This window comes from Homarus americanus, unplaced genomic scaffold (genome assembly GCF_018991925.1).
Source record: "Homarus americanus isolate GMGI-L3 unplaced genomic scaffold, GMGI_Hamer_2.0 scaffold32583, whole genome shotgun sequence".
Lineage (NCBI taxonomy): Eukaryota > Metazoa > Arthropoda > Malacostraca > Decapoda > Nephropidae > Homarus > Homarus americanus.
In genome coordinates this window covers 14,239,993-14,252,655 of record NW_024713129.1, presented here as the reverse complement: position 1 = coordinate 14,252,655, position 12,663 = coordinate 14,239,993, and the positions used below count along the sequence as shown (strand labels likewise).

At 42.9% G+C, this 12,663-nt stretch overlaps 1 protein-coding gene across 1 annotated transcript; it reads left to right on the top strand.

Moving 5' to 3' along the window:
* The first annotated feature begins 7,779 nt into the window (after window positions 1–7,779).
* On the top strand, window positions 7,780–11,170 carry LOC121867954 (chitinase-like protein PB1E7.04c). Its single transcript, XM_042368117.1, has 2 exons — window positions 7,780–8,691; window positions 10,206–11,170. Exons 1-2 carry the CDS (start codon window positions 7,915–7,917, stop codon window positions 10,884–10,886), a joined length of 1,458 nt encoding a protein of 485 aa, XP_042224051.1. The 5' UTR covers window positions 7,780–7,914; the 3' UTR covers window positions 10,887–11,170.
* Window positions 11,171–12,663: the final 1,493 nt, after the last annotated feature.

The following is a 12,663-nucleotide window of genomic DNA, read 5'->3' as shown; positions in this document are numbered from 1 at the left end:
GTATACACACAATGTAGGTGTACAGTTCAGCTTTTTCTGACTGACACGAGGTTGGTCAAATCTTGAAACAGGTGTAACTTTTCAAAGGTCTTTAATCGCGTAACAATGTCAATAATTACACTAGTACACCAACAATTAAAGATTGTGAGCAACAGAACTGTTGGAAACTAAAAATCCTACTTACCTCTAGGCTAGAGGCCTGGCAGACGTACCACTTCTTCCTTTGACTACAATGCTCATTTTACATACCAATTATCGGTTTTATCCTCTTCACCACTGATCGGCTCGTTAGCCTTTTGGGCGATCGGTCACGTCTCTGTCATGCACTGTTGGCAAGTACTGGGCATGCACCGGCTCCTGAATGTACCTGAACCTGCTCCAGTGTTGGTCAAGTCTTGTCTTGAGAGAGCTCACACTCGGTGCCGTCACAACACTCTCTGATAGATTGTTCCAAGAGTTCACAACTCTCACTCCGAAAAAGTTTGCCCTCACAGTTTTCTGGACTTGCGGCTTCTTCAATCTTGAGCTGTGACCCCTTGTGGGGCGAGCGTCCGCCAGCTCCAAGAAAGGACACGCTTAAACACCTCAATTAGGTCGCCCCTTGCTGTAGGTTATGCATCTAAGCTACTGTGCCGAGTAGCATTTATATATATAATTACGTGGCAACACTGCACGTGTTATGTGGCAACATTGCCCCGAGGCTGCCATGTGGCAAGGCAGTCTCAGTCTGACTGTGTGAGCCGTGCATGGCACACGCTAGTCACCACTTGTATTTCTCTCATCCATAATAAACGGACTTCAGTGTTACCCGGTGTTTCCCTACCCATCACTGCATTCTTCAGGGAACACTTGTAACCATCACTTGCCGTCTGTAGTATAAGCTAGGCAAGTTCAGGCGCTCCAATCTCTCAGGGTAGTTGAGGTGCCGAAGTGCAGGCACCAGTCTGGTGGCCCTCCTTTGAACATTTTCAACCAACTGAGTCACTAACATATCGCGGGGACCAGACGGGGTGACAGTACTCCAGATGGGGAAGCATTTTGTAATGACCACGGTCATACACGTCAGTTAACGTAAAATCAGACGATTCATATTACGCTCAATAGCCCACAAAACATGTAGCTATGCTTTCTTATTGGAGTTCCCCATCTGAGGAATCCGTTTTCTAATCGCTTCAGGACGCCTGAGTCCTCCGTTTTCTCTCAATCTTAGAATGCACCCGAGACTTCATTATTCCTTAGTAATGACAGAATTTGAAATTGCAACTGTTGTTGCAATTGGTGAGGCAACCTAGATATGTCTGTTTACAGTTGGAACATTCAAGATCCATTGTGAGTGGTGTTGAAAGCTTCAACTGTCCTTATTGTTAGTAAAACTTGTCAAGTAAGTGAGTACCGAATTTGTCAGTTAGAGTGACTTCCTGAATTTCCTATCGCTACTGAAGTCAGATTATTTTGTCGCCCAAACATCAGGGAATCTGATGTTTGTAGTTTAGTTAGTGTCAGTTGTCTATTTTAGAAATTCATTAATCTACTGAAAAGGTTCTGTCAAACTCAAAATCTCCAAGACTTAACGACTGTTTTGACCTGGAATGTGGTCTGCGGTCTGACCAGTAGAGTTGTTCACCTCTTTCCTGACAAACTCAATCACTGATTAGATCATAAAGATAGACGTAGAAAATTAGCCTTACCTGTGACACTGACGGTCACAGCTAGGTGTCCAGCGACCGCTTTGAATAGAAGGTCTATTGTTATAGTAAGATTAGTCTTTCTAGTAGGGATATGCCCCCAGGCTCGCATATATACCGATGCTCGAGGAAAATTACCCTCTTGTGATTTCTTCTCGACTCATCTCCAGGTGCTGTTTGTGTGTTGGCAACACTACTGAGGTTCGGGAGCCGCCTATGGGCAAGATGGCTCTCGAAGGATGTCTTTATGGTGGCGAGATTAGAATCCCAGGGCGTGATTCCTCGGCAGGCGCCTTGGCCGACCCACTGCCACGAGTCAACCCTCTCCGGGCCGGGCGCTCCTAGCGAGCGACGAGCCTGTAAACAACTTTGCACTGTTGACTCCGTCTGGTGATTGTTGCCCATCCATTGATCGAGGAGTCTGGCACCTTTTGTGTTCTCCTCCGTGATTGGCTCCCGCGCTCCGCTCGCCTAGATTCCTGATCTGGCAGAATTGTATAAATAGGGCGTGGCTGACCACAGCACACTCTCTAACCCTCTCTCACCATGAACGGTTACGAGTTTGATAACGTGGCGCGGATACGTCCGGATACGCCGACCTTCCCTAAGAAATTAAACCTCCTAGTTCTCAAGAAGTTCTTTGAAACTAATGAGATCGTGGGGGTCACCAAGGTGGAACGACTGAAGCTCCATGGTGACATCAAGATCACCTTCGCCGAGAAGGGTATGCCCGTACAGCTCGCGGAGATCCCAGACATCAACGGCATTCCATTTAAAATGATTGCCTACAAGTGGGACAACCTGAAGCTGGGAGTAATCTCCCACGCCGAAATTGCCCACGTGGACCAAGCAGAGCTGAGTGAGCTCCTCAAGGGGCAACTCCAAGTTGTGAAGAAGCTGTCCGACACCACTGCCCTCATCGGACACCATACAACCTTACCCAAGGAGGCTCAACTGGCGTGGGTAACTGTGCCAGTCAAGCCCTACTGCAGACCGAAACGCTGTTACAAATGCCAGCACTACGGACACACTGTCAACAAGTGTGAGGCGCAGGAGGACACCTGCTCCCTGTGCGGCAGCCCCGGACACCGCTACACGGTCTGCCCCAACACAGTAAAAAAAATGCACTGCCTGTGGCGGCCCACACTCCTCCGCCGATCGGACCTGCCCGAAATGGAAGGAGGAATGCAGGATAGCCAAGGCTCGACTCGACAAGAAACTGAGCTACAAAGAGGCCCTCCTTGCTGTACGCTCCCAAGACAAGAAAAAAACAACAGAAAAGAAAAACCAAGAAAAGAAAACACAAGAAAAGAAAACACAAGAAAAGACATCCGCCACACAGAATCAAGAACACCACGAGGCCCGTGGAGCTGAAGCCCAAGTGGTCAACCTCACCATCTCCCACACCTATGAGGACTTAAGACACGAGGAAGACGAACAACAAGACCCAAACACGAACGAATGGACACTTCAAGAGAGCAAGAAGAGGAGGAGAGTTAGAAGAAAATCTACATCAAGCTAAGAAGAATACCAAGACATTTCCAAGCACTGAGAATCCATGGCCCAACCCAACACGCACCTGACGCTTGACCTGACGCTAGCCTGACTCTGCCTGCCGCCTCCTGGCCTCGAGTTGCTGCTGCCTCCAACTTATACTCCCTCACGCAAGCGGTGTTTAGCCACTGCACCTATTCTCTCCTCCTAAAATTCTCTTCATTCCTCCCTTTATTCTTCCCCTGAACATCCTTCCCCCCTGTCACTAGCATTTCATGTCATGTCAGGGAGACCATTCTGATTTGACCTACTGGACCAGCAAGACCTCTCTACAGCGCCTCACCAACCAGCTCCCTCAGAGAGCTCCTCGCCCTACAGGACCTCTGAGCAAGCTACTCATCACCTAGTAACTCCTTAGCACTGCACTGTACAATAATATATATACAGAAAACGCATTGTGAGTTTCTATTCTACCTCAATCCTGAGTGTGAGATATCTACATGTACGTACGTTTGTGAGCCCATACAAAGAGACAATACACAACCAAAGAGAACTGACAACTGGCCATATACAGTACGCTACAATCCTAGTTGTAATTATCGACAGTTCCTGCAAAACGATATCATCTTAAACCGAAAGATGTCAGTGACACTGTAATTATCATCTTACGATGATTTTACAGAATAAGTATCTATCTATCCTTAAAACATACAAATTAGTGGCATTACCCAAGACGTCATGTGAGTATGACGTCACCGCTATCTGCTCGTACGTAGTCGACATTATCTGGTTGCGTTACTTGGGTCCCACTTAAATTTATCATTTTTGTAACCCTTACAGATATGGGACCACTATGTGTTCTAGTCATATACGTTCTTACTACATTACTTGAGCAACGTGTGGTGGTAGAAAAAACTGTCCACCAATAGGTATATGAGTAATATGTGTAAGATTATGATATGGGAATCGACGATCATGTGAGATGAAGGAAATCTCACCAGTTTGTTATCAAGATTCACTTTCTTCTAATGGTCATTCGAGGAGCTTCAGTTTGTTGCCTCACAGTATAAACAGCCCATATCTTTATCATATTTAGCGTCAGTTAATTATGCTTTTTTATGTTCACGGTCACTCTGTCAGCATCCATTACTTTTACAAAATTCTTCACCACTCCATTCATTTGACTTCTGAGAATGGAAGAATGAAAAAAAATCTGGTAAATCAGTTAAAATTTGGTAAATATTGCACATCAAGGTCACTCTCTGCTTGGCAGAGCCGCTGGAGGTAACGTTATCGAATCACCATTTTTATTTTAGTTTTTATCTCAAGTCTAGTTATTATCAGTTATATTAATATTATCACTAGAGTTTCTGAGGATACTATATAGTCTTCGTCGGGAGATTCTTTCATTCTAACATACGGCTATCATTACGACAATGAAGTACTGTATTACAGTATTGCGGTATCTGTATATGTAAAATATAAGAGCTGCCTGCCACATAGGGCCTAAGGGTGTTTATACCTGTCCCGTAATATTATACCACGATCTCTTTAAAATGTCAATGAGTCCGTGTGTATCACTGTCATAATTTCATTGACAGGGAGAAACCAGGTAGAAAGAGAAGATGGCAGGAGAGTGACGAGGACTATAGCGGAATCGGAAATGCCATTGTTGAGGAACTTGAGGCTGCCGCCGCTGCCTAACGTAGGATGCTCAAGCGCTACCTCGGACAATGAGTTCTATTCGCTTTGTGCATTTTCCCCAGATTTTCCTCATACACTTTCTTTTAAAGAAGTTATTACCTGTCTTACATTTTAATAACACTAGGCGTCGTTAAGTGAATTCAAAACGGGTTTGTCATTTTAACTCATCATTTCAACGTAAACTTATATACTCTTACAGCTTTTCGTCCACACAAATTCCTTCATCAACAACGACAGATAGCTGAGCAGTAATGCCATAACTGGAGTTAAATGAGCGCATATGGATAATTAAGGTAGTCTGCAGTTTCATAATTATCGTTAAGGATTAGTTATCAGAGACGTGACCGATCGCCCAAGCGGCTAACGAGCCGATCAGTGGTGAAGAAGATAAAAGTAAAAGTATAAGCTAACTTGTCTACGTTAATTAATATTTTGTTTTAGCGTAAGACAAACGGTTAAATATATTATTACGTCTCTACTCAAGAGATATATTCACCCTAAAACCGCTGAAAACTATAGTTGGTAACTAAACCATCTGAAAGTGACACACATCCTGCCAACACTATGCATGTGTACTCAAACACTTAAATGATGTTTCATTGACACATAGCATTACAAATACACATACAGGGATACACAGGTATACAAGTGCAGATTTAGATATACAAGTGTACAAGTATAGATTTAGATACACACAAGTGTGCTGGACGTACAGCACGTACAAGTACACATTTTGGCGTACAGAAGCATACAAGTACACATTTTGGCGTACAGAAGCATACAAGTACACATTTTGGCGTACAGAAGCGTACAAGTACACATTTTGGCGTACAGAAGTGTACAAGTACAGATTTTAACGTACAGAAGAGTACAAGTACACATTTTGGCGTACAGAAGCATACAAGTACACATTTTGGCGTACAGAAGTGTACAAGTACAGATTTTAACGTACAGAAGGCGTACAGAAGCATACAAGTACACATTTTGGCGTACAGAAGTGTACAAGTACAGATTTTAACGTACAGAAGCGTACAAGTACACATTTTGGCGTACAGAAGCATACAAGTACACATTTTGGCGTACAGAAGTGTACAAGTACAGATTTTAACGTACAGAAGCATACAAGTACACATTTTGGCGTACAGAAGCATACAAGTACACATTTTGGCGTACAGAAGTGTACAAGTACAGATTTTAACGTACAGAAGCATACAAGTACACATTTTAACGTACAGAAGCGTACAAATACAGATCGATTTAGATATACAAACATATGGCATATATACGTGTTTCGGTATACTGTATAGAAATATATACGTACAGATTTTGGCATGAACAGGTATACAGGTACAAATTTCAGTAGAAAGTAAAAAACAGAAAAGCTACCACAGTGGTACAACAGCCACGACCACGAGATTAAAATATATAAAAGCTTTGTAACCTAATCATATATTCATAATAATATAGTCATTTTACTTCTTAATTATACCTCGCAAAATACAAAGAAAACCACATTAATATATCCAATAGCTAAATTACCCATTAATGCGTATGTGTCAAGGTTTAGCTGGGGGTGTCTAATCTTTATGTTAGGTTTGGGTAAGTTAGCGTAGGCTAGGTTAGCTTGTGTTATGTTAGTGTTAGGAAAAGCTATTTTATGTTAAGTTAGGATAAGTTAGCGTTATGGTAAACTAAGATTAGCAAAACTTCAAGAGAAATATTTGAAATGTACAGAAAAAAAATTATACTCTGGTCATATAATTAGGGATAAGAAGATAATAAATATTAATGGGCAAAGTTAAGGGTAGGGAGGGCCAGGGGAGGGCGGAGTCTGGGATGGATGAATTAAATTAAAAACTGGGTCCCCAGAGAGAGACTAAACAGCCTAGATTCCTAGAACGTTTAGAGTGGAGGACGATGGTCGCCAACCCTCAGATAATGAGGACGGTATTTTGATGGAGGTTAGGTTAGGCTAATTTATATTATGTTAGAGTTAGGTTAAGGTAGGGTAAGTTAAGTTAGGTTCTCGGTAGAGTGATAACTTTTAATGTGAAATAAGCTACGGGGGCCCCTTACGCCCGGAGTTTTAAACACCTTCTAACAGAAGAGGTGTTAAAAAATCCGGGAATCTTTTGGTGATCCGAAACGATACAGTGGGATGTCTTGCCGTGTCACACAAGCTATAACACGTAGAGTACGTAACCGTCTGGACACGTTTACTGGGTGGCGCCAGCGGCCAGAACGAACTGCCGGGGGACTTCCTTGCAGAGAGAGAGAGAGAGAGAGAGAGAGAGAGAGAGGGATGATAGTGATATTGAAACAAAGTTTTATTTAACTAGAAAAATACAACAGGGGGCGGGGGTGGATAGGAGAACATGGCGAGCATAGAGAGCCCACCCAGATGGGGGATTTTTTTTAGCCCCTTAAATCTTTTTTTAAAATCTAACCAATATCATGGGCATTTTGAGGCCATTTTGAAGCCATGTGCACTTGATATTAGAAGATATTCTGAGGTCAATAGTAATTACTTTTTACAATCCACAAATGTCTGAGTATAATACTGCATAAGAGAAAATGTATTGGCGTTTTCTGATCCCCACCCTGGATCCGCCCCTGATAAAGATATAGAGTCGATAATATTGACAATAGTGACAAGGCTGAACCCACTGAGAGCTTGGGGACTTGCATAGAGAGAGAGAGAGAGAGAGAGAGAGAGAGAGAGAGAGAGAGAGAGAGAGAGAGAGAGAGAGAGAGAGAGATTCAATAAGGTGATTAGATATCTCATAGCAGTAAGCTAATACGCGTAGATTCTATAAATATATCACTAAAATATGGAGACATTCACGGTTTGGCAACACAGCGCAGCAAAACGTTCTGGCACAGGGAACGATCTGCCGCGTACTTACCATGAACAAGGCCAGAACGATTCTTGTAGCGTCAGTGCAGCTACAACAGGTCTCTTACCCTCCTGTAACAGTGAAAAAGGGGGAAGGGGGAGAAAACTTCTCTGTGCAGTGAAATTCAAATCAACATGTCTATTTCATCATCTTTTTCCTCAAATACGATGGAAGAATTTTATTATAATCCGTATAGAAACGACAATACCATCTTGTACCACGTTAACAGTGATTTTATTAACCAGAATAACAACAGTGAATTCTTCCTCCATGACGATCCTGCAGTGCTAAGAGGTCAGACTCACTTAACGGCTAACACCTACGATTTGTTAGCCAATACAAGTGGAAAAAACAAGTTTGATTTGTTATCCGGGGCCGACATGTACACTTCAAGTATAGACGGGCCCCTGGATATCCTAGCCACGGAAAAATTACCCCTGGATAGCGAAACCACGAAAAATCTACCCCTGGATATCTTAGCCACGGAAAATCTACCCCTGGATATCTTAGCCACGGATAATCTACCCCTGGATAGCGAAATCACGGATACTCTACCCCTAGATATCCTAGCCACGGATAATCTACCCCTGGATATCTTAGCCACGGATAATCTACCCCTGGATATCTTAGCCATGGATAATCTACCCCTGGATATCTTAGCCACAGATAATCTACCCCTGGATAGCGAAATCACGGACACTCTACTCCTAGATATCCTAGCCATGGATAATCTACCCCTGGATATCCTAGCCACGGATAATCTACCCCTGGATAGCGAAACCACGAAAAATTTACCCCTGGATATCCTAGGCACGGATAATCACTGGTGTGTGGTAGAAGCAGTTAGCAGAGCGAGTGAAGTAAAACGTGAACACTTGATGCTACTACACGACCAGGAGGAGTTTGTTCAGGTTAGTTGTGCTATTGTAAACCAAAATATGTGAGAGTAGTAGTTAATTAGTAGTAGTAATAGTAGTAGTAGTGAAGTAGTAGTAGTAGTTACCGATAAGGGCAAATGGTTTCAGTCTTAATAAACAAGAATTTACAGATGCCATTGCTCTAAGGTGCGGTCGGCCAGTAGAAGGTTTGCCCTCCCAATGCGTGTGTGGCTCTTCCTATGATGGCGATCACGCCATGGTGTGCAAGAAAGGGGGCTTCATATGCATGAGGCATGACGAGGTAAAGGACCTCACAGCAAATATGTTGAAGGAAATTTGCCGGGATGTCATGGTAGAACCGACCCTCCTTCCATTGGATGGTGAGATCTTCCAACACAGGACTTCAAACACATCTAACGAAGCCCGTGTGGACGTCAGTGCTCGAGGATCCTGGACGCGGGGACAGCGAGCTTTCTTCGACATCAGGATTTTTGATCCCATGGCCGCATGTCACCGTAACCTAGCTCTCGATGCTGCACATAGGAGGAACGAGAGCGACAAGAGAAGGGCGTATGGGGAGAGAATTCAAAACGTTGATCAAGGCAGCTTCACTCCTCCAGTGTTCACAACCTCTGGTGGGATGGGACCAAGTGCAAGATGTTTCTACGCCAGACTCGCGGAAGTGATCTCCGAACAGAAGCAGCAGCCCAGAAGTTTCGTTACAGCCTGGATGAGATGTCGACTGTCTTTCTCTCTTCTTCGGTCGGCTTTGCTCTGCCTCAGGGGAACGAGAGCTTCTGCCCCTACTCCGACAACTGCTGCAGATATTGACTACGAGGCTACAGTCACTGAATGCCGCATAGATCGGCGGCTCAACTAATTTATACAGATAGGATAGCTACTTATGTATTAGGATATTTAATATTAAGGTAATAAAATGGTGGCGAAGGTGTGGCTATTGGGGGAGGCTGGAGGCCACGTAGTTTTAATAATAAGTAATAGTAGTAGAATTAGTAGAAATAATAGAATTGGTTGTAGTAGTAATAATAGAAGGTCTGCATTGCTCTGCCTCAGGGGAACGAGAGCATTGGCCCCAAAGCCGACAACAGTTGCAGATATTGACTGTGAGGCAACACTCACTGAATGCCGATTAGATCTGCAGCTCAATTAACTCAACACAGCTAGGATAGCTACTTATGTATTAGGATATTTAATTTTAAGATAATAAAATGGCGGTCAAGGTGTGGCTATTGGGGGAGGCTGGAGGCCAATTTAATAAAAAAAGAAGTAATAATAGTGGTAGCAGTAGTAATAGCAAAAGTAGCAGCAATGAAGTGGTAGTAGCAGTGGTAGTAGTGTCTTAAGTCAGTGTTAATATTTCTTTACTAATCAGTGACGTTATAATGTGGAAGAGGGTTGTTATTATTGTTGTGTCAGAGTTGTAAACAGTATGAGGGGCGTCACACAAAGCTGTCATGTCCCTTATTCTGTAGTTTACTTACGTTACTCATCTTGTTTAACTGATAACACTATTTTTTTTCCTGCAGGAGTTGGGAACCATCAATCTAGATGACCTACCGGACGACCAAATTGACTTTTCTACTCCTACAACGTCAACCAACTCTTCTCCAGGGTCGACGATCTCTTCTCCAGCAAGGACTATCTCTTCTCCAGCAAGGACTATCTCTTCTCCAGGGTCGACGATCTCTTCTCCAGCAAGGACTATCTCTTCTCCAGGGTCGACGATCTCTTCTCCAGCAAGGACTATCTCTTCTCCAGGGTCGACGATCTCTTCTCCAGGGTCGACGATCTCTTCTCCAGCAAGGACTATCTCTTCTCCAGGGTCGACGATCTCTTCTCCAGGGTCGACGATCTCTTCTCCAGGGAGGACCTTTTTCGCCCAAAACGACCAACAGCAACATCACAGTTGTACACACGACAACGATGTGGAGACCTGCACACCAACGAGACGGCCCAACAGAAGCACCTTGATCGAGAAGCAGAAGACTAGCAAGTTACGGGATCTCAACAACATGGCATCACGACAATACCGCCAACGTCGTCGCCACCGTCTTGTGGAGATAGAGACACAAATGCATATACTGGAGAAGAAAAACACTGCGTTGCGAGCCATAGTGGCCAAGCTGGAGAGACAGAGAGAGAGGATGAAGAAAGCAATCAGTGGTAGTTTAAGAGTGAAGGGCGGAACGAGAACTTCCAAACTATAAGTGAAAGATTTCGGGTCAGGTTTGATATACTGTAAGTATCCACGCCGGGAGAGAACACAGAATCTGGTGCACAATAGTTACGCTGTGTCATTTAGGACAGTGATTTAAGATATTGATAAGTGTAAAATCTAAAGAAACTTGGTACTGTATATATATGAAAACATAATATTATTTACACCGAAATGTGTACTTTTTACCTAAATATAGCATGTAATTTATACCCAAATGTGTACATTGAACAGAAATATACTGTATACTTTTTACCAAATACATCATGTAGATTATAACCAAATGTGTAATTTATACCCAAATAAAACTTCAGTTTGACTGATATTTTCTGATAAGTTTGTCGGTTTGCTAAGGCTCAAGACTCCCCATGTTGAGCAAGAGTGGTCATGCTGACAAGCTCGTGTAACTGATGCCTCCCAAAAAGAAAATTAAAAGTACATTACACACTGTGCTTATTGTTGCTTCGATTTGGGCATGTTGATATCAACAATTATGTAACAACCTCCAAGAGCCTGACGCCCGTATTATTAAACATCTTCCCTTGATGAGAGTCGTCGTGTTTCAACCCAAGTTTTAAACTAAATGAGTCCTGAGGGACACCGCAGTACAGTACTTAACAGGGCGGTGTGGCGGTAAAATGAACTAATTTCTATACGTATTATAATATAATTTTATAGGAATTAGTTCATTTTACCGCCACACCACCCCGTTAAGTACTGTACTGCGGTGTCCCTCAGGACTCATTTAGTTTAAAACTTGGGTTGAAACACGACGACTCTCATCAAGGGAAGATGTTTAATAATACGGGCGCCACAGTCTTCCTATTCCATGGTACAAATAGCTATAAGCTCTAACATGAAATATAGCAGCAATGTTGATGTCACAGGATGCAGCTGACAAGATAAGTCATCGTCAGGCAATTCTAATTCTGCGCGAGACAAGGTGGCTGTCCAGAGTAGATTCTTAATTGGTGCATTTCTTGCTAGCTATAAACAGATACATTTAGCATCGGAAGACAGAGCAGTCCAGTGTATAAACTCTTCTGCTAATGCCTCTTCGCAGATAGATAGACATTCAGTATACTGTATATGTTTACAATTGATTCAGCATGTATATCGATAATGCAGACAGCAATTAGGGTTTATCTATATCCCGGCTGCTCCCCGTCCCAGCACACCGGTATTCAAACTCATTCCCGGGATCTTGTAAACACTTTAAAATAAAATACAAATTGAGTAAAAAAAATTATATACTTAGGATAAACTGACATGGATGCAAACTGTATGAATCTATTATAATACAGAAAAAAAGTATAAAGAAAACAGTCATAGAGAAAGCATTAAAACTGATGCATTTAAACGATAAGAATTACACTGGGAAATAAGTTTTCGATTTTACACTCCGAATCCCTAATGAAGCTTCGAACCAATATTTATACTGAACCTCCTCACACTTGGGACTGTGTTTCACTGTGAGTTAAATTACTACAGTGAAACTTCCATCTACGGACCTTCCTCCCCATATAGTCCGTTAAATAGATTCCTCATACAACAGACCTCGATCTAACGGACTTTCCTCTCTATATAATCCGTTAAATAGAAGTGTCACCTTACCCTTTATTCTTGCACCACCTCTTGAACTAACCCACGTAATAGGATAGGTTTTTCCCCTCCCAGTGTAGACTGAAGCTACGCCAGGGAGTTTAAATTACTTCATCCGGCCGTGACAAGTTGTTCAGTTTTGGCGGGATTTAACAAGACCCATAGCC